The 22,788-nt window shown below is 48.1% G+C and overlaps 1 protein-coding gene and 1 pseudogene across 1 annotated transcript; one reads left to right on the top strand and one right to left on the bottom strand.

Moving 5' to 3' along the window:
* Positions 1-2,576: 2,576 nt before the first annotated feature.
* Positions 2,577-9,968, top strand: LOC149440127 (C-type lectin domain family 2 member B-like). Its single transcript, XM_089658899.1, has 5 exons — positions 2,577-2,710; positions 4,833-4,937; positions 5,718-5,893; positions 7,330-7,436; positions 9,031-9,968. Exons 1-5 carry the CDS (start codon positions 2,611-2,613, stop codon positions 9,176-9,178), a joined length of 636 nt encoding a protein of 211 aa, XP_089515025.1. The 5' UTR covers positions 2,577-2,610; the 3' UTR covers positions 9,179-9,968.
* A 12,305-nt stretch (positions 9,969-22,273) lies between these two features.
* On the bottom strand, positions 22,274-22,387 carry LOC149440126 (U2 spliceosomal RNA; annotated as a pseudogene).
* Positions 22,388-22,788: the final 401 nt, after the last annotated feature.

Below are 22,788 nucleotides of genomic sequence, written 5' to 3'. Positions count from 1 at the left end.
AAATGGATTTTTGCTTGTACATGACCGGACGATTAAACACAATTATTATTATACAGGATTTATGGCGTCAACAGTTTGCTCAGCGCTTTACAATATAACAGGAGACAATACAGCAACAATACAGTTCAATACAAGAGGGTTAGGAGGGCCCTGATCCTGGGAGCTTACAATCTAGGAGGGAGGGGCTAGTGGGACAAAAGGTAGTAACTGTGGGGGATGGTCTAGTTGGAAGAATAGAAGATTCCATTATTAGCTGAGAGCAGGATAGGCTTCTCTGAAGAGATAGGTTTTCAGAGATCGCCTAAAAGTGAGCAGAGTAGCCGATAGTCTGATAGATTGGGGTAGAGAGTTCCAGAGGATGGGGGAGGCTCTGGAGAAGTTTGGATGTTATTCATTCAGCCAAGTCACTTTTCTTGCAAAGGTAATATTCGCTTTGCTTACTGAATGAGATGAAGTTGTCTTGACTTCCGTCATCCAATCATGTGTGAGAGATAAAGACAATTTTAATTAGAGTTCATCTAGGATCTTGATGCCCAACCTGTGGCCCAAGGGCCACATGCAGCCCTTTGGTGCTTGCCGAGTGGCCCTCGGACCCCTACAGTTTGTAGTGGGTTGTGGGGGGGCTGGACTACGGCTAGAAAATGGGAAGTATTACACCTTATTCCTTTACCTGTAGACTTACCAACCTCTTGCAGTTGGGGGAACCCATTGCAAAGGTAGTGTTATTTATCAGTCACGAAGTTCAGCTTTGTCACTTTGTCCATTCAAGGCCATTGGCTTACCAATACTTACCTCTCCAGTTACCTTCTCCACTGTTCCTTCCTCCATTGCAACCACTACCCAAATCTGGTGTTGAAGCCTAGAGGGATGAGTGAGGTCTACACCTCTGTCATGGGACAGCGTCTGAGCCTGGAGATTGGCTGCTGGACCCAAACACTGCTTTAAGGGGGAAAGCACATACTCCCCTATACCCCAAAGCACTGAGTATTTTAGGTTGGCTATGAGAGAGGAGGGATTGGTGGTGGGGTCAGTATCAGTGGGTCAGGCAGAATGGAATTAATTGTCAAAGTGGCATTGTCTTTTTAATGTGTAGCACCCTCTAGTGTGCTACTAGAATAGTGTAGAGTATTATAGGTAAAATCATTGTGTGCGACTCATGGTAGTTGTGTGAGTCATGTGATTGAGGTTGGGTTATTGCAGGTCAGCTGGATGACTCACAGGTTGTAGCTCGCCCTGACTCTGGAGGACCAAAGAACCTTCTAAAAGTCAGTAAGAAGGAAGGGGTGGAGGCATAATCTGCATATTCATTCCGGCCAATCCCAGGTTTGGAGGCCCTGATAGCGTGGTGGACTGGCCTATATATATGAGAGAGTCAGACTGACAGTTGGTGTGAAAGATAGAGTGCTGAGGAAACTGTTGGCGCCTAGGAGGGGTCCCCTAGGTCTGGGGGGGCCGGCCTCTAGGCCTGGCACAGGTTGGCTCAGGAGGGTACATTCTGCGGTGAGGTGTGGATGGGATCAAGGCCTGGAGCAGCAGGGGAAAAGAGCAAAGAGGAAAGTGAGTACAGCCGCACACTCTGGGATCTACAAGGAGAAAGACTACCACACATAGCTAGCTTTCCAAAGACGGCATTGAGCTAAATCCTTTATCCTTGTCCTGGGAGATCTCCCGAAAAGCCAGGAGGGCTGGTAGTGCTTGCATCCTATGGAGCTGGGAGAAGGTCTGTAGTGGGACAGAAGACGTGTCTGCATGTAGCTACAAGGAGTAAAGTGATTTTTGAGGGGCTGCTAGTTCCTCAACCTTGGCGTGCAGCTGAGAACAAAGGACGTCCGATCAGCTGCACTCCAAACAATCCACTTTGTTGAACCAAGATAAAACCAATACAGACAGTGGAAATACAGTGGGGGACTGGCAAGTAAACGCGTTTCACGCTAAAGACAGCTCTTATCCATTACCCACTAAAGGGCAGCTGCTATTGATCCGCCAATGACTAACGGCTTTCAGGAAAAGAAGAGTTCAGGATCTTCTTTGTACATAGGAGGGAAGTGTCCCCCTTCCATTGTTTCAAGCCAAATTGGGCATCCCATAACCCTTATTCCCCATTCATTTTGATTTCCCCTAATAAAATAACAAAAGCATGTCCATGGACTGGCCATTGTCTTTGGATCCAAGTTGGTGCGAGAAACACCTGTTGCCTGGATGTGCGGAGAGAGGCTCAGGGATACCCGCTACACAGCGGCCCTCACGAAGGTAGCGCTTCAAATGTATGGTTTTACTTTTGTGCTAAAGATAAGTTCTCTAACTCCTCTTTCATTGACAATACCCAAGAATAGACCTCAGATGAAGCATAGACCCCACACCCTCCCCACTCCCTTTGGTGGTTACCCCCATTTTTCCCCCACAATTTTGCTCACGGCACTGGATTATGTAATGAATGGAAGAGTTGAGTTTATGGTTGGAGATATGGTTTATGGTTGGAGTTTATGGTTGGACACAGATGTCCACATTCCTACTATGAACATATATTTTCATGTAGAAGTCCTATTCATTCCTGTTTTTCTTCTCTTTACAGATCATTAAAAACAGCCAACAGACATTTTCATCTGTCCAATGAGAGAAATTAGGGAGGAAGCAGAATACCTCGGATTTATCAGTCTCCAGGACACCGCCAAACCCAGACCAACAATTCTACATGATTTATCAACATCTGGTAAGAACTGGGGAATTGTGGAATTGGTCAAGGAAATTTAAAGCTCAGTTGTAATCCCGGTTTATACAACCTAGGGAAAGTCGGGAAAAATTAAATCTGTAATTATCTTTCTTCTATTTTTGACCTTATGATGCCCCTACACCATCCCAGGCTCCCCCACCCTAGCAGTCTGCTAAAGATGAGGACCTCTGCCCTCTGAGTATGAGCAGCGGACTCTCTGCCGCAGTCACAACTACTGTTGTCCAATCAGTAGGCAGTATGAGCATTGCTGATTGAAGCACAGTAGTTGTCATTGTACACGGGGGTTGGACTGCTGGGGACAGACCACTATTTTGACTTAATAGCACCCCTGAACCCCCTCCCTTAGTTAAAGAAACCTGCCCATAGTTGGCAGAAGCCTTGCTGTCTGTAGTGCCTTATGAGTTCAGCATTGTGTTCAGGTATTCACATTTCATCTGTAATTGTTGCTGCTACAGTGATTGCTGCAGTCTTCCGGTGCTGAGTGGCTGTCCTTCTGTATAGTGACCAAAGAGGGTCACCTGCTCGCCACCATTCACAAAATGTCTTATATGTGTTCTCTGACTGGATGAGCTGGAGATTATGACATCAACACTCCACTTCATCCAATCAGGGAATGGCTTGTATCTACTGACAAAATAGAAGACGTTTTGTGAATGATAGTAGTGCTTAGCAAGCAAACCCCTGGCAACACTCCATAAAAGGCACTGGACCTGAAAGATTGTGGCGATCAGTGTAGTAGCGGCGACTACTACAAGTGACTACAAGTGTCACCTTCCCCAGCAGTCCCTCAGGTGTGAGATAGTCATACTTGTATTGTGCCAAGCGGGACCAATGCAAGTATTGAAAGCAAGATTGCACCTAGACCATAACTGGATTGAAGAAATTGGAATTCCAACAGTAGGAGGTGAGTATCTTTTTGCGCTCTGATGAAGTGGGGCCCTTAGAACCCAGGAAATGTGTTGGTGTTTAATGTACACTCACCAGACACTTTATTACATCCACCTTGTTAGTACCGGGTTGGACCCTCTTTTGCCTTCAGAACTGATTTCATTCTTCATGGCACATATCCAACAAGGTGTTGGAAATATTCCTCAGAGATTTCGGTCCATATTGACATGATAGCATCACGCAGTTGCTGCAGGTTTGTCGGCTGCACATCCATGAACTGTTGATACAAGGCAGGATGGATCCATGCTTTCATGTTGTTTACACCAAATTCTGACCCTACCATCTAAATGTTGCAGCTGAAATCCAGACTCATCAGACCAGGCAATGTTTTTCCAATCTTCTATTGTCCAATTTGGTGATCCTGTGTGAATTGTGGCCTCCTTTTTCTATTGTTAGCTGACAGGAGTGGAGCCCGGTGTGGTCTTCTGCTGTTGTAGCCCATCTGCATCAAGGTTTGACGTGTTGTGCTTTCAGAGATGATATCCTGCCTACCTTGGTTGTAACGAGTGGTTATTTGAATTACTGTTGCCTTACTATCATCTGAAACCTGTCTGCCCATTCTGCTCTGACATCAACAAGGCATTTTCCTCCACACCACTGCCACTCACTGGATATTTTCTCTTTTTTGGACCATTCTCTGTAAACCCTAGAGATGGTTGTGCATGAAAATCCCAGTAGATCAGCAGTTTTTGAAATACTCAGACCAGCCCGTCTGGCACCAACAACCATGCCATGTTCAAACTCACTTAAATCCCCTTTCTTCCCCATTCTGATGCTCGGTTTGAACTTCAGTAAGTTGTATTCACCACGTCTAGATGCCTAAATGTATTGAGTTGCTGCCATGTGATTGGCTGATTAACAGTTTGTGTTGCCAAGCAATTGAACAGGTGTACCTAATAAAGTGGCCGGTGAGTGTATATATTGTTAATTGTAAAAATCATTTGGACTTCAACATCTGTCTGGTCTTGTTTTCTGTATCAGTAAAATCCTGACAGAGGTTCTATAACTTCCTGAAAGGAGTATAAACCTCCTAAATGAGGACAGCTGTGAAAAAGTTGATAGAGAAGTCCTTTGTTTCAGAACGAACATACCACACATGGCTTGTTGTATCTCTGAATTGTATATCTGAAGTTTTTTATTTTCTGCTTTGCAGATACCAAGAAACATATCCGTGAGAGGCTTCTTTATATAATATTGGCATTTGCTTTGATCAACATTGTACTCTTCGCTGCGATCTGGACAGTTCTTTCTATCAGAGGTGAGTCCATGTGAAGGACACTGTTATGCAAGGGACATCGCACAATGATATGGGTTGCTGGGACTAATGTATGAATAGCCCTCTAAAATGAAAGTGTTCTCATTGCCCGAAAAACTAAATCAAAATCTTCTTTTAGGGTTTGTTCACATGGGTGGCCAAGGGACAGTAAAAATAGGCAGTTCAGTCGCAGTTCTACTACCCCTTGACTGTCCCTCATAAGCTGCAATAGCGGCCAGTTGGGGTCATACTTGTGCAGCTGGATATATTCCCTATGTCACGATCGGCAGGTACTTATACTGCTGGGATATAAAAAAATTATATTTATAACAGGGGCGGACTGACAGCTCATGGGGGCCCCCAGGCAATTGGGGATCATGGGGCCCCTGTGTCCTTGCCCACACTCAAAACACACCCAAAAAAGCCTGTAAAAGGTACCAGAGGCATTTTATGGGGACCCCTACTGACCCCGGGCCCTCGGGCAGTGCCCGAGTGCTCGAATGGTCAGTCCGCCCCTGATTTATAATATATAGTATTTGGAAACCAGAAAGAAAAAAGTGTTTCTGTATACCCTTCAGATTATAGTTGTCTTTCCAAACTTGGGATATGAAAAAGAAAATGCCATTTCTACAGGCAACTCAGAAAAACATTCCCACTTCATAATATGTTTGCCACACGGATGCTAGTTGTAAATTGAACCAAACGTATGTTTGACCTCCAAGATGTGGCTCATTGATGAAATCACCAGCACCAATGTAAGTATTGTGTATTTTCTGATTTCAGGGAAGTGCGACGTCTGCCGAGAGGTCACCTTTGAAGCTCCATGTGAAAATGACTGGATCTGGTACAGAAAGAAATGTTATTATTTCTCCAAGCAATATAATGAGTGGCAAAACAGCCAGGACTTCTGTGTCTCCCACAATGCATCACTCGCCCATATCGATTCCCAGGAAGAGCTGGTGAGTTGATCAATGTGCATATCTGTGTGAATTCTACCTCTCCAGCGCTCCTCTGCTGCAACTTCTTCCTTGGAACCCGCTGCAAAATACCTGGTTCTTCTGGGTATGAGGGAGGATCTGACCTCTAATGCTGGGTCTTTCTGGTTCTAGGGGAGGATAGGACCTCCTCCTATGATGGGTTCTTGTGGGTATAGGGGAGGATCTGACCTCCTCCCTTGATGGGTTCTTCTCAGTATAGTGGAGGAACTGACCCTTCCTTGATAGGTTCTTCTGTTTTTAGGGGATGAACTGACCTCCTCCCATGATGCGTTCTTCTGGGTATAGGGGAGGATGTGTCCTCCCACCACAATAGTTTCTTCTGAATACAGGGGAGGATGTGACCTCCTCCCATGATTGGTTCTTCTGGGTATAGGGGAGGATGCATCCATCTACCATGATGGGTTCTTCTCAGTATAGTGGAGGATGTGTCCTGCCATAATGGGTTCTTCTGGGTATAGGGAAGGATGTTTCCTCCTGCCATGACGGGTTCTTCTGGTTGTTATAGGGGAGGATGTGTCCCACTCCCATGATGGGTTCTTCGGGGTGTAGGGAAGGATATGACCTTCTCCCATGATGGGTCCTTTGGGTATAAGGAAGGATGAGACCTCCAATGATGGGTTCTTATGAGTATAGGGGAGGATGAGACCTCCTTCCATGATGCGTTCTTCTGGATACGGGGAGGGGGAAGTGACCTCCTCCCATGATGGGTTCTTTTTGGTATGGGAGAGGATGTGACTGGAAAAATGTGAGCACAAACCAGCAGGGGAGTGGGAAAGGAGGACAACTGTACATGGCAATTGGCATGGTACAAGGCAACTGTGCCCAGTGTGACTACACCCCTACCTTTCGTGATGTCACTTCCTTCTACTTTCAAACCCTTCCACAAGCAAAATACATTGAGGCCGAGAAAGATCAGGCAAGATGGTGGATGGCAGTTTAAAAATGCAAAATAATCTAAACTACAAAACAAATGAATGCATTCTGTTTTCAGCTTGGGATAGTTCTGCTTTAAGAAGACCTTCAGGCCCCTGCTGGTATAAATTGGTTGGCCAACTTTGTCATTAGTACATGTGTAAACCACAGGGACTACAGTTTTTGGGTTGCCAAGATAAACCACCTAAAGCTTTTCGTCATCAATGGAGATCTGCCATTATAGTTTTGTACCTGGTCACCTGGTTTCAATCTGATCAGTTCTGGCATTGCTTGGTCGTGTGGGCAGTAAACGTTATTGGCAGTAGATTGGAGAAGCTGAATGGTGACCTTGTTGTTTGGCATTTAACTAGGTGTAGTAGAGAATCCAATCAAATTGTTCCTCAATGATTGACCCAGGACACACATGCATTACACCCAGTCAGCTAGTGCTTGGTCGTTCTAACATTTAATTTTTTTCCCACCAGGAGTTTCTTCAACGATTTAAAGGCTCGTCCGATCACTGGATTGGTCTGAAGAGAGAAGAAAATGGGGGGCTGTGGACGTGGACAAATGGATCAGTGTTTAATGACACGTAAGTCTGGTTTATATTAAAAGGAAACTTAATTGGTTTTGGGTCAATATTATTTGAAATGATTTCAATATTTTGAATATATATAAAAAAACAACTAATAATATACAGTATATCCTTAAAGGAAGGAAAAAAATAAAAATAAATAATAAAAATAAATAATAAAAAAAACAAAAGAAAAACAAAACAAAAAATTAAATTAAAAAAAATAAATACATAAAAAAAATAAAAAATAAAAAAATATATATATATATATATATATATATATATATATATATATATATATATATATATATATATATATATAAATAAAAAAATTATATATATATAAAAATTATATTTATGTGTGTGTAATATGTAGAGAGAGCCTACCACCTTGCCTATTCCAGACTTCTTTTAAGTCCCTGACCCAGTTATAATTGCTCCCTTACCACTCCTTACATCACAGCTACCACAGAATAACTAGTCCTTCCAGGTATGGAGGACCTCATGTGACCTCTCCCCACTATACAATGTTTGGGTCTAGCAGCCATTTGCTAGGACTGGGCAGGGTGAGCAATGTGACAGATCCCCTTTAATGCTGGGTTGTCCTATGGCACCGGTGTCAGAGCATTCTCAGCTTACCAAGAAAAGTGCCCACCAAACTGTTTGCTTTCAGTCTGTAATTGAACCACGCAGAGCAGGAAAGGGGTGAGGGGATAAACCACTCATTTTGACTTATACAATTGCATAAGAGCTTGAGTATGTAAACAAAAATCTTTTTTTCCACAAAGCAGTCAAGATTAGCCTGGTAAATATGAAATGCAGCCTAGGGATTCACCTACAGGCGAAAATAATTACTAGAATAATATTTTTTTAACAATGTATTTATTAGTCCTGAACATAATAAATCCATAAACAGATAAATAAAAATGATAACAAAATATGGGTTTTTTGTCTGTCTCCAACAAGGGGAACAAGGGAACTACAGCTGTGCTCAAACGTTTGCATACCCTGGCAGAAATCATGAAATTTTGGCATTGATACTGAAAATATGACTGATCATGCCAAAAACCTTTTATTCAAGGATAGCAATCATACGAAGCCATTTATTATCACGTAGTTGTTTGGCTCTTTTTTTAAATCATAATAACAGAAATCACCTAAATGGCCCGGATCAAAAGTTTCCCTCCCCTGGAATGTTTGGCCTTGGTGCCAACACACAAGGTGACACACACAGGTTAAAATGGCAATTAAAGGTTAATTTCCCACATCTGTCTGTGTATAGTCAATGAGTTTGTTAGCTCTCATGTGGATGCACTGAGCAGGCTAGATACTGAGCCATGGGGAGCAGAAAAGAACTGTCAAAAGACCTGCGTAACAAGGTAATGGCAGTTTATAAGGATGGAAAAGGATATTAAAAAAATGTCCAAAGCCTTGAATATGCCAATCAGTACTGTTCAATCACTTATTAAGAAGCGGAAAATTCGGGGATCTCTTGATACCAAGCCATGATGAGGTGAATTAACTCCATTCCGAAGTAAAATAATCGAGCTGTTAGGTAAACGTTCATTTTGGTATGGCAGTGTCCTCACCATCTGTCTTGGTTCTCCTCCAGGTTCCACATTGATGGGGTGTCTCCATGTGTTTTTTTCAATCGGGAGCGGGTCTCCAGCGCAGCCTGTTACTCCGATCGATATTGGATTTGTAACAAGCCGGACCGACAAAATGAAATGGCGATGGGCTTTAGGCTTTGTGCCACTTAAAGCATGACTGACTAATGGGCAACCGCCTTCTTGTACTTCCTAACATCTGGTCATTGAGTGGGAAGACTTCCCACAGGACCACACTTACCAAAAATTGCAAAAATCTATTGACTACTAAAAGACATTGGACTGGCCTTCTCTTATAATGGACACAACTACAACAGGGGCGGACTGACAACTCATGGGGATCATGGGGCCCCTGTGTCCTTGCCCAAACTCAAAAAAGCCTATGAAAAAGGTACCAGGGGCATCTGATGGGGCCCCCTACTGACCCCGGGCCCTCGGGCAGTGCCCGAGTTTCCAAATGGTCAGTCCGCCCCTGAACTACAACACATTCTGGTGTTGGCCAATTATTCGTTCACTTGCTAGAATTGGATCTTCAGCATGCTGGAGGATTTCCATTTGACGATTTTCTTATTGCCTGATATTCTTACTTGAATGGTGACATCCATACTGAATGGTCTTCCAACTCTTGCAAAGACTTTGGTTACGTTCCGCATTGCAGATACCACCCGGCCCGTGCGCCCAACTGCAGCCAGTTCTGGGATATGTCAACTTTTATTTGTTCAGCTGTGAATGTTCGATTGATTCTTTTACAATCATTATCTTGTATATTGTTTTACATACTTGCAAAGCGGGATCCTTTGACAGATATTTATTTACTTCAACTTTTTATAAAGATAGTTATTTTTTTTCCTAATTTAACAGCTTATTGTTTTGTATCTGAACTTTTCTCAAATGACAGTAACAGATATGACTCTCATAGACAATAAAAATAGTTAAAGTGGAACTCCAGCTTGTATTTCCCTCCCATTTCTCCTCAACCTTTCCCCCTCCCACCTCCCCAGATGTTTTTTAATTTAAAAAAAAAAAAAAACACACCCAGTGTGTACCTTTTTTTTTTTTTTTTTTTTTTTTTTTTCCCTGCAGTCCTCTAGCTGGTCTGATGTTATCAGTGCTACTTCTTCCTCTAGGACTGAGCGCCTACTGGGGTACCTTGAGCATGGCCTGCATGACGATGCGTCCCCTAGAGAAGAGTATAAAGGACAGGCTGGGTTCACAAGACATGAGCAGAATGACCCGAGGAGGAGGAGGTTGGGGACGTTGAAAGAGGATGGAGATGGTAACTGGAGATGAGTAATTTTTTTTTTATATGGGGGGGAATCTAAAAATAAAAAATGCAAAAATTAAAAAAAAAAATGGTGTTCTACTTTAAAGTAAGCATGGGGTAGATTCATCACAGGCCAGTAAATGTTGATCTTTTACCAAGGCCACCAGTACACCAGATATATGCAGCTGCTCACAGGATGGAAGGGAAATCTCCAACACTTATCACAGTTGGTCTATCCCTGTGAGCTACGCTGCACTGAAGAGACCCAATGAGGTTGAAATATTTGTGTGATTCTATTTTTTTTCAGTATTATGTATTTATTTTGGAGATACAATTTCTTTATGCAAAAAAGGGACCTGAATGTCTCAATAAGTATAGGGGTTCAGCAAATAATGTACAAAACAATGATGAAAATGACATCAGATTTCGTCATTAGTCTGCATTTGGGTTGGAGTCGTCATCCACATCCGTGCTGTTCTGGAGCATTCCCCTTCTAGAGACCACCTTCGGGTGCAATCTCATTGGTCAGCTTGATGCACATACCCATCCAGACACCTAACTTCAATGTATGTACCCTATTCCAAATGACTTCCTAAAAACATTTCCTGTTGTTTTTTGTGTTATGTATTATTTTTTTCAATATAAGTTATTAATTTATTATTCATTCATAATTTAAAGTACACCAATAAACTGCTTGACCAACTATTTGAGTTGTCTCGTGTATTGCTTCAATGTTTAAAATGTATCTAAACCAAATAACCAAAATGATACATAATGAGCAGCACAGTGGCTAAATGGTTAGCACTTCCGCCTGGCAGTGCTCAGGTCGTTGGTTCAAATCCCAACCACGGCACCACCTGCCTGGAGCTTGCATGTTCTGCCTGTGTGGGTTTCCTCTAGGTACTCCGGTTTCCTCCCACACTCCAAAGACATGCTGGTAGGTGAATTGGCTCCTGTCTAAATTGTCCCTAGTATGTGTATGTATGAATGTGAGTTAGGGACCTTAGATTGTACGCCCCTTGAGGGTCAGGGACTGATGGGAATGTACAATATATATGTAAAGTGCGGAGTAAATTGACGGCGCTATGTAGTAGTTGTAACAAATAAATAATAGTGCAGCTTACCAGTCCTTATGTGTTATGGCTCTATTAGGTTCAGTTCACACCATACAGGTGTGACCGGGCACATTTCCCTCCTCAACATCTCATGTAGGGCAACCCATTCACTTTGGTTTCCAAAAATACACCAAATTGCGTAGCGTTTCAGCACCACACGGTTTGGTGTACGTAAAAACAGCCATGTTTGCAGATGGGCTACCATAAAAGCAGCAAATCCTGTAGCTGCTGACTTTTATTATAAGGACACGTACATGTCCAGGGATTTTTATTATTATACAGGATTTATATGGCGCCAACAGTTTGCTCAGCGCTTTACTATATAAGGGAGACAATACAGCAACAATACAGTTTAGTACAGAAGGAATAGGAGGGATCCAGCCATGTCCTCACCCGAGCCCATTCTTTAATTGGGTGCTGGAACCGGCATCTCAATTATGCTTTGCGGCTTCACAGCCGATTTCCTACTGCGTATGCGCGAAGCGTGCTGTGCTCTGTGAATGGTCCCGCAGGCTTCTGGGACCTGTGGAGTTTTCCAGAAGGCTATAATGGAAGGAGGGGGGACGAAGTTCCGGCTCAGATTGCCGTGGCGCATCTGACCGGAGGTGGGAGCATGTACCTGTCTTTTATTATAAGGACCCGTACCTGTCCAGGGATCCAGCCATGTCCTCACCCGAGCCCATTCTTTAATCGGTTGCTGGAACTGGCATCTCAATTATGCCTTGTGGCTTCACAGCCAACTGCCTACTGCGTATGCATGAAGCGCGCTGTGCTCTGTGAATGGTCCCACAGTCTGCTGGGACCTGTGAAGTTTTCCAAAAGGCTACGATGGAAGGAGCGGGGGAGGGGCGAACGTCCGGCTCAGATCGCCGCGGCTCATCTGACCGGAAGTGGGAGTATGTACCTGTCTTTTATTATAAGGACACGTACCTGTCCAGGGATCCAGCGATGTCCTCACCCAAAAGGGGAGGTTCCACTTGTTTGTACCCTTCATTGCCACATTTGGCACTTTTTTGAGGGGGGGGGGGGTTCCCTGGTTTTGACAGGTATATGCTCCCACTTCTGGTCAGATGCGCAGAGGTGACCTCGGTCGGAGGTTTGGCCTCTCTTCCTTCCACCGTAGCCTTCTGAAAAACTTCAAAGGTCCCAAAAGACCGCGGGACCATTCACAGAGCACAGCGCACTTCGCGCATATGCAGCAGGAAGCCGGCCGTGCAGCCACAAGGCATAATTTAGATGTCGTTTCCAGCACCCGACTAAAGAATGGGCTCAGGTGAGGACATCGCTGGATCCCTGGACAGGTACGTGTCCTTATAATAAAAGTCAGCAGCTATAGGATTTGTAACTGATGACTTTAATTTTTTTTGGGGGGGAGCGCAGAGCACCACTTTAACAATCAATGGCATCACTGTGTGTCTGCTAAAGAACAGCGCGTTTCTGTGCATGTCAGGAAAGTCAGTAATTTTGCGTGAGTTCCCAACACAGCCTATGGCGAAATTCATACGGCAGCTGAAAAGAGGGGGGGAGGTGTTAAAAATAGGCTGCTGATCCCCATTTTTACCACCCCAACTGTGGACATGGCAGCTGCTTATCTCTCCTTGCTATGGCCATAATGCACCAGTTGATGGCGATTTTTATTCAGCAATGCCCCACTATGACGGTTGTGGTGCTGAAGTTCAATGTCGATTGCCCATTGGGATGAGAAAACTGGCATTCAGGAGGCTGCAATTTTACCTCCTGATTGCCTGTAAACTGCAAAAAAGCAATCCACCACTGATCGCTTTTTAAAGGGGGGGTAGAGCCTGTCACTCATGTAAACAACACCCTCCTCCTTTTCTCATATCCACACCATGAGGGGAAGGTGTTCTGTAGTTTACAGAGAAAACTGGAAACAATATAACTGACAAGAATTTATTTTTTTCATTTATCAAACAGATATAACTAAATGCTTTCAGTGTTATATTTAACTGACCAAAAGGGAACAAATCAAAGAAGTTTGTTGTTAGGGTTTACATACATGTGTATGCATAAAACATCTGCATAACAATCTGCCCAGTAATTGTGTGTACATTATGTCTGTGCAAATGGGGCAAAAAAGTGGATGTTATTAGGCCATTTCCTGTGCTGGATGAATGTGTTACATTGCTTTAAAATGGAAAATAATGCATTTGGGAACTAGATGGTGCTTGGTATTAGTGACTCAGCTCTTCCCACTTCTACCTCCGGCAGTAACTCAGCTCACCCTGCTTCCCCCTCCAGCAGTGACTCAGCTCTTCCCACTTCTACCTCCGGCAGTAACTCAGCTCTCCCTGCTTCCCCCACCAGCAGTGACTCAGCTCTCCCCGCTTCCCCCTCCAGCAGTGACTCAGCTCTCCCCGATTCCCACTCCAGCAGTGACTCAGCTCTCCCCGCTTCCCCCTCCAACAGTGACTCAGCTCTCCCTGCTTCCCACTCCAGCAGTGACTCAGCTCTCCCTGCTTCCCCCTCCAACAGTGACTCAGCTGTCCCTGCTTCCCACTCTAGCAGTGACTCAGCTCTCCCTGCTTCCCCCTCCAACAGTGACTGAGCTCTCCCTGCTTCCTCCTCCAGCAGTGACTGAGGTCTCCCTGCTTCCTCCTCCAGCAGTGACTGAGGTCTCCCTGCTTCCTCCTCCAGCAGTGACTCAGCTCTCCCTGCTTCCTCCTCCAGCAGTGACTGAGGTCTCCCTGCTTCCTCCTCCAGCAGTGACTCCGCTCTCCCCACTACCCTCTCCAGCAGTGACTCAGCTCGCCCTGCTTCCCCCTCCAGCAGTGACTCAGCTCTCCCCGCTTCCCCTTCCAGCAGTGACTCAGCTCTCCCCGCTTCCCTCTCCAGCAGTGACTCAGCTGGCCCTGCTTCCCCCTCCAACAGAGAGTCAGCTCTACCTGCTTCCCCCTCCAGCAGTGACTTCAGCTCTCACTGCTTCCCCCTCCAGCAGTGACTTTAGCTCTCCCTGCTTCCCCCTCCAGCAGTGACTCAGCTCTCCCTGCTTCCTCCTCCAGCAGTGACTCAGCTCTCCCTGCTTCCCCCTCCAGCAGTGACTCAGCTGTCCCCGCTTCCTCCTCCAGCAGTGACTCAGCTCTCCCCGCTTCCTCCTCCAGCAGTGACTCAGCTCTCCCCGCTTCCTCCTCCAGCAGTGATTCAGCTCTCCCCGCTTCCTCCTCCAACAGTGTTTCAGCTCAGACCTCCTATTCTCAGCAGTAACTCAAGTTTAGCCCTCTACTTCTTCTTACAAGCTGTAAATCATCAGTTTAGCCCCCTGATCCCCCCTCCCAGTGATGCAGCTTTTCCGCATCCCCTGCTCCTGCCCCCCTACAGCAGTGACTTAGCTATTCAGCTTCCCCTGCTCCCATCTCCAGCAGTGACTTAGCTATTCAGATCCCCCTGCTGCCTCTCCCCAGCAGTGACTTAGCTTTATGGCTCCCCATCCCAGTAGTGACCCAGCTTTTCAGCACCTCGTACTCCCGGCCTTTCCCAGTAGTGACCCAGCTTTTCTGAATTCCAGATATGGCAATTTTTTTTTCCATAGTTACATTGTTCCAGCTTGGAGCATGGGAAGTATTTATGTGGCAGAGCTGTGGGATCTCTCTAGAAGCTGGAAATCACTTAGGTCCCTTTCACACGGGCGTTCCGTATGTCCGTTTTTCATCTGTCCGTTTATAAACAGACCCCTGTGTATTTCTATGGACTAGCGTATGTACATCTTTTTACATTTTGTCCACATCCATTAACATCCGTTTTTTTGAACGAAGGAAAACCCCATTTTTCTTCCGCACAAAAACCCCGAAATGGACAAAAAACGGATGTAAACGGACCAAAAATGGATTAAATGGCCGTGCGCTCCACAGTCCGAAACAGCAGACACCGTTTATGAACGGCAACCCGCCCCTGCACTGCTCCCATCCGTTTATATATACAGCGGCCAGACGGGAAGTGGTTAAACCCACAACTGCTTTTTTTTTACCACTACTATTCCTTTATAGTGGCTTTGGCATTTACAGATGCAGCAGTTTAGACATCGGATGACAGGTTTAGCCTGGGAAACACGTTTATATACATAAACTATATAGATCAGACCAAAATGAGGGACTAATGAGGAGGAAAGAAGGACAGAGGGACTTTGTTCCAAATCAGGGACAGTCCCTCGAAATCAGGGACAGTTCCTCGAAATCAGGGACAGTTCCTCGAAATCAGTGACAGTTGGGAGCTATGGCTGATCACATGACACAGTAAAGGGCCAATCACAGTGGCCTATTACCACGTGATCAGCTGTGTCTTATATAGTTGCCAACAGTCACGGATTCCCCGGGACACTCCCAGAAATCAGAGCAGAGTCCCGGACAGCAGAGACGTTCAGGCACAGACACGGCGTACAAAGAAGCTCTGCCGGTAAGCAGAGGTTAATCTTCAGATCCTTTCCCCATCTCCTCTGCTTGCATGAGGTCACGTGGTGCCTTTCTCGCGTGTGATTGGTTAGTACTACCGGTAGCAAGGAGACGTGGCTTGCAGAAGGCGATCATTTCCTTTTAGCACATGGAGAGGAGGCTGGACAGGCCAGTGATCAGCCCGGGATGGACACAGACTCTCACTCCTGGCAGGTTGCCGACCAGATCGGAACAGAGACAGACACAGGAGGCTGTGAGAGACCCAAGCAAACAGGACTGAGGAGCCGGAGGGCCCAAAGACTGCAGAGGAGACAGGTAAATAGTTGATGTACTGTGCTTTCAGTCCCTGACGGTCTCCTGTACCGTGCCCGCAGTCTCTGACCCTCTCCGGTATCGTGCCCGCAGTCTCTGACCGTCTCCTGTACCGTGCCCGCAGTCTCTGACCCTCTCCTGTGCCATGCCCACAGTGTATGACCGTCTCCTGTACCGTGCCCGCAGTCTGTGACCATCTCCGGTACCGTGCCCGCAGTGCCTGACCGTCTCTGGTACCGTGCCCACAGTGCCTGACCGTCTCCTGTACCGTGCCCACAGTCTGTGACTGTCTCCTGTACCGTGCCCGCAGTCTGTGACCGTCTCCTGTACCGTGCCCGCAGTCTGTGACCGTCTCCTGTACCGTGCCCGCAGTCTGTGACCGTCTCCTGTACCGTGCCCGCAGTCTGTGACCGTCTCCTGTACCGTGCCCGCAGTCTGTGACCGTCTCCTGTACCGTGCCCGCAGTCTGTGACTGTCTCCTGTACCGTGCCTGCAGTGCCTGACCGTCTCCTGTACCGTGCCCGCAGTCTGTGACCGTCTCCTGTACCGTGCCCGCAGTCTGTGACCGTCTCTGGTACCGTGCCCGCAGTGCCTGACCATCTCCGGTACCGTGCCCACAGTGCCTGACCGTCTCCGATACCGTGCCCGCAGTCTGTGACCGTCTCCTGTACTGTGCCTGCAGTGCCTGACCATCTCCGGTACCGTGCCCGCAGTGCCTGACCGTCTCTGGTACCGTGCCCACAGTGCCTGACCGTCTCCTGTACCGTGCCCACAGTGCCTGACCGTCTCCTGTACCGTGTCCGCAGTCTGTGACCATCTCCTGTACCGTGCCTGCAGTGCCTGACCGTCTCCTTTACCATGCCTTACCGCCTCCTGTACCGTGCCCGCAGTCTGTAACCATCTCCTGTACCGTGCCCGCAGTGCCTGACCGTCTCCTGTACCGTGCCCGCAGTGTCTGACCGTCTCCTGTACCGTGCCCGTAGTCTGTAACCGTCTCCGGTACCTTACCCGCAGTGCCTGACCGTCTCCGGTACCGTGCCCGCAGTCTGTGACCGTCTCCTGTACTGTGCCTGCAGTGCCTGACCGTCTCCGGTACCGTGCCTGCAGTGCCTGACCGTCTCCGGTACCGTGCCCGCAGTGCCTGATCGTCTCCGGTACCATGCCCGCAGTGCCTGACCGTCTTCGGTATTGTGCCCGCAGTGCCTGACCGTCTCCTGTACCGTGCCCGCAGTCTGTGACCGTCTCCTGTACTGTGCCTGCAGTGCCTGACCGTCTCCGGTACCGTGCCTGCAGTGCCTGACCGTCTCCTGTACCGTGCCCGCAGTGCCTGACCGTCTCCTGTACCGTGCCTGCAGTGCCTGACCGTCTCCTTTACCATGCCTGACCGTCTCCTGTACCGTGCCCGCAGTCTGTAACCATCTCCTGTACCGTGCCCGCAGTGCCTGACCGTCTCCTGTACCGTGCCCGCAGTGTCTGACCGTCTCCTGTACCGTGCCCGCAGTCTGTAACCATCTCCGGTACCGTGCCCGCAGTCTGTAACCATCTCCTGTACCGTGCCCGCAGTGCCTGACCGTCTCCTGTACCGTGCCCGCAGTGTCTGACCGTCTCCTGTACCGTGCCCGCAGTCTGTAACCGTCTCCGGTACCTTGCCCGCAGTGCCTGACCGTCTCCGGTACCGTGCCCGCAGTCTGTGACCGTCTCCTGTACTGTGCCTGCAGTGCCTGACCGTCTCCGGTACCGTGCCTGCAGTGGCTGACCGTCTCCGGTACCGTGCCCGCAGTGCCTGACCGTGTCCGGTACCGTGCCCGCAGTGCCTGACCGTCTCCGGTACCGTGCCCGCAGTTCCTGACCGTCTCCGGTACCGTGCCTGCAGTGCCTGACCGTCTCCTGTACCGTGCCCGCAGTCTGTGACCGTCTCCTGTACTGTGCCTGCAGTTCCTGACCATCTCCGGTACCGTGCCTGCAGTGCCTGACCGTCTCCTGTACCGTGCCCGCAGTGTCTGACCGTCTCCTGTACCGTGCCCGCAGTCTGTAACCGTCTCCTGTACGTTCCCGCAGTCTGTAACCGTCTCCGGTACCGTGCCCGCAGTGCCTGACCGTCTCCTGTACCGTGCCCGCAGTGCCTGACCGTCTCCTGTACCGTGCCCGCAGTGCCTGACCGTCTCCTGTACCGTGCCCACAGTGCCTGACCGTCTCCGGTACCGTGCCCGCAGTGCCTGACCGTCTCCGGTACCGTGCCCGCAGTGCCTGACCGTCTCCGGTACCGTGCCCGCAGTGCCTGACCGTCTCCGGTACCGTGCCCGCAGTGCCTGACCGTCTCCGGTACCGTGCCCGCAGTGCCTGACCGTCTCCGGTACCGTGCCCGCAGTGCCTGACCGTCTCCTGTACCGTGCCCGCAGTGCCTGACCGTCTCCTGTACCGTGCCCGCAGTGCCTGACCGTCTCCTGTACCGTGCCCGCAGTGCCTGACCGTCTCCTGTACCGTGCCCACAGTGCCTGACTGTCTCCTGTACCGTGCCCGCAGTGCCTGACCGTCTCCGGTACCGTGCCCGCAGTCTGTCACCGTCTCCGGTACCGTGCCCGCAGTCTGTCACCGTCTCCTGTACCGTGCTCGCAGTGCCTGACCGTCTCCGGTACCGTGCCCGCAGTCTGTGACCATCTCCTGTACCGTGCCCGCAGTGTCTGACCTTTTCCTGTACTAACTGCAGTAACCTCTAGCCACCAATCAGTGAGTGTAATGATGTGCTGTAACCTCTAGCCACCAATCAGTGAGTGGTAATGATGTGCTGTAACCTCTAGCCACCAATCAGTGAGTGTGGACCAGTTTTTTGTTTACTTTATTAAAACATTTTTTTTGATAAGTCTATGTGTGTTTTTTGGGATGTTGGGGTGCAGAGCAAAATTGCATTGGGGGAGCCTGAAAAAATCTCAGACTCTATTTACCATATCCCCTTTAAGCTTAGGGGGGTGGGGGAATTAATGAGCCTGTCTGTGCGAGTGGTTTGGCTGCACGGATTTTCTTGCAGATCTGCAGCGGCACCATCTGCATAGATGTGAATCGAGGGTTAAGCCTCCTACACAGCTGTGTCTGTTTTAGTTATGGACTGTTTCAACCTACATATTATTATTATATTATTATTATTATACAGGATTTATGGCGCCAACAGTTTGTTCAGCGCTTTACAATATAAAGGGAGACAATACAGCAACAATACAGTTCAATACAACAGGGATAGGAGGGCCCTGCTACTTACAATCTAGGAGGGAGGGGATAGAGGTACAGGAGGAAATAGCTGTGGGGGATGGAGTGGTAGGAGGAGTGGAGGAGTTCAGTAATTAGCTGAGGGTGGGGTAGGCTTCCCTAAAGAGATAGGTTTTCAGGGTGCGCCTAAAGGAGAGGAGGGAAGGTGACAGTCTGACGGATTGGGGTAGTGAGTTCTAGAGGATGGGGGAGGCCCTGGAGAAGTCCTGGAGACGGGCATGGGAGGAGGAGACCAGGGAACTGGAGAGTAGGAGGTCTTGTGAGGAGCGGAGAGTGCGTTTTGGGTGGTGAAACATATGAAATTGATGATCATTAGCACCTGCTTGGTATATTTGGTTAATCATACACCTGATCCTACAAAATCCCGGACTTTGTGCAAGTGTAAGAACTGGTGCTGCTTTGAAGCCAAAGGGTAGCCACACCAAATACTGATTTAGATTTTTCTTCTGTCTGCTCACTTTGCATTTTGTAAATTGACATATAAAGCCATTCACAACGCTGCCCCAAACTACCTAATTGACATGATACCCAAATACCGCCCTACCCGTGCCCTTCGGTCCTCACAAGACCTCCTACTCTCGAGCTCCCTGGTCTCCTCCTCCCACGCCCGACTGCAGGACTTCTCCAGAGCTTCCCCTATCCTCTGGAACTTCCTACCCCAATCCATCAGACTATCACCTACCCTCCTCACCTTCAGGCGCACCCTGAAAACCCATCTCTTCAGGGAAGCCTACCCCGCCCCACCTAACAGCCGATCTCCTCCACTCCTCCCACCACTCCATCCCCCACAGCCACTTCCTCCTGTACCACTACCCCCTCCCTCCTAGATTGTAAGGAGCAGGGCCCTCGAACCCCTCGTGTATTGTATTGTACTGTTTTGTCTCATGTTCTGCCCCCCCCCCACTATTGTACAGCGCTGAGCAAACCCTTTGGCGCTATATAAATCCTGTATAATAATAATAATAATTGATAAAATTAAGGCCCCATGTACACAGGACACTTCTGAATGATGGAAGCTGCTGGAAAACGTAGGTTAAAAAAAAAAGTCTGTTTAGCCGGGTTTATGTGTTTGCCTTTAGAAGCGTTTTTAAAAGATAACCTCAGGAGACCTTCCAAAATGCCCAGAATGCACTGAAAAACAGTAAAAAATTAACTATTTCAGACATTTGAGAGAAATAGAGAGAGGAGAAGCAGAGAGAGCAGTATGTGTGGAGATTAGCTGTCTTTATTTTTTTAACCTCAAAGTAACCTCAAAGTATGGTGTACCGGGTCCATCTGAGTACCGGGAAAACGCTTCGCATGCATCTTTCATGATGAAAAAAGGATCCGGACAGCATCTGGAAATGGAAGAGTTAAAAGAAAATTTCAAACGCAAACGCTTCTAAACGCGGTTAGCCGCATTTACAAGCGTATGGCATTTGGAACGCTGATAAAATCTACTTTTTTTTTTTTTTAAGTCCGCGAACGTGCGAAAAACGAAAAACCCGTAAGTGTTCACAAAAAACGTGCAAGTGCAAAACACCACACAAAAAAGTGCACTTGGGGGTGTGCTTTGTCCTTCCCTCGAAGGGGATGGACCTCTACCCTGATCCCCCGGGGCACGAAGCTCCTGACAGGGGCAAGGTTCCCATTTGGTCCACCTAACCAAAAGACCTGGCGGACCCCGTTCCTTGTGGCCAGCCTAAGCCAGCCACTCAGTACTTGGTAAGGGGGCTCTCCCGAAGAGAAAACCCCCTAGGGACAGGGGAGGAAGGAACCAAAAGGCCACACATCCTCCCCCTAGACTTCAGGGTAGGCCCGAGGACCCACACTCTCCATCCTGTGAGGAAATAAAACACACACAAAAGTGAAAAGTGACAAACGGGGGAGAAAAATAAATAAATAAATAAAGGTGGTCGTGCAGATTGTGCACTGGCCAGGCCCTGAGCCCCGTAGCAAAAATTGCCCAGAACTTAGCCAGAAGGCTGTCAGGGCAGGGGCAGAGGAACGGACAGGCAGGCCTAACAATGTAACGCACTGGCTGACGACAACCACCACCCACAGACCGAAGTCCCTGAGGGCGCGGAGTCTAAGTCCCAGGCTGCCCTTCACCAGGGCCCCTGATGGTGGGGATGGACTTGACGCAGCCAGGAACCAGGTCGCGGCCCCCGAGACACCTCAGCTGCGGTAATGGCCGCCGCCAATGGCGTGTAGCTGGTGGAAGAGACAAAAGAGTAGTCAGACAGGCCGGGTCAACAACAACAGGACAAAACAGTACAGGACAGCAGACGAGAATCACAGGTCACGAGCCGGGTTCAGCAACAGAGGGTCAGATCAAAGGAGAATACAAAGAATAGTCGAGTCACAAGCCAAATCAGATACCAGGAGAGTCACGAGAGTCAGAACAGAGTAATAGCAACACAAAGACACAAGTGCAAAGAGCATGTGCGGACCACAGGCTTATATGTCATCAGCCACACCCCTCTGGGGGATGGACCTCAGAGACCTGAAGGCATAAAAGGATTCCCACCATGCACAGCAGAAATCCAAGATGGATGCCAGCACATGGAGTAACATAACCTCAGGGAAAAGGTAGGACCTTGACAAAGGCCCGGTCCTAAAGGCACTGTGCAAGAAAAGTGCTTTGAACACAGTGACCATGTGCCTTTTCACACGTTGGGGTCCCACACCCAAGTGTTACTAAGAGCACCCCTGAGGCAACCACTCAGGGGGCACTGGTTCGTGGACTTTCTGCCTTCCCGGCCCCTGGCCAGACAAGGTAGATCCGCTCACATCAGGAGGAACTGGGCCCCTCCGGTTTTCCAGGGGGAATTACTCCCGGGCCCCAGCAGCCTGTGGGCGCCTCGGTTTCTGTTCCAACCTGTACTAGCCATCAGGACCCCCATCCTACCAGCAGGGGTACTATACAACCAATCATCCCCGCAAAGCTAGAATGACCGTAGAGCGCCCTACTGGACACTAAGAACAGATACTACACTTGATCTTAGCCAAAAGGCCGAGAAGCGATATGGAAATGGAAGAGTTAAAAGAAAATTTCAAACGCAAACGCTTCTAAACGCAGTTAGCCGCATTTACAAGCGTTTGGCATTTGGAACGCTGATAAAATCTACTCCTGAACGCATGTTTGGTGCCTTCAAAAAAATGACTGTAAACTCAACTGCCTGTAAAGGACGATGTGTACATGGACACATAGGAGAACATTAGGGAGGGTTCAGGGGCTGCGCAGAACAGACCCTGAACGTCCATTTATCAGCTGCAGTGTACATGGAGCCTTAAGAAGTAAAATATGTATTTTTTAAAACATTGTTACTTTAGAGCTTCCTAAAACGTTTGCACGGTACTGTATTTATTTGCTGTATATGATCCTGCAAAGCCTTGTGACCGAGGATGGACTTGGCACCACATCAC

This window comes from Staurois parvus, unplaced genomic scaffold (assembly GCF_062004578.1).
Source record: "Staurois parvus isolate SC_StPar_1 unplaced genomic scaffold, SC_StPar_1.0 ptg001111l, whole genome shotgun sequence".
In the NCBI taxonomy this organism is placed as follows: Eukaryota; Metazoa; Chordata; class Amphibia; order Anura; family Ranidae; genus Staurois; species Staurois parvus.
This window is presented reverse-complemented; position numbering and strand designations above follow the sequence as displayed.

What these genes read in the sequence shown, in the direction of transcription:
- LOC149440127 (XM_089658899.1), top strand. Translation starts at nt 2,611, where the DNA reads ATGAGAGAAATTAGGGAGGAAGCAGAATACCTCGGATTTATCAGTCTC. An exon ending in TCGATTCCCAGGAAGAGCTG is followed by an intron (nt 5,894 to 7,329) that starts GTGAGTTGATCA and finishes TTTTCCCACCAG; the next exon opens with GAGTTTCTTCAACGATTTAA. An exon ending in GGATCAGTGTTTAATGACAC is followed by an intron (nt 7,437 to 9,030) that starts GTAAGTCTGGTT and finishes GTTCTCCTCCAG; the next exon opens with GTTCCACATTGATGGGGTGT.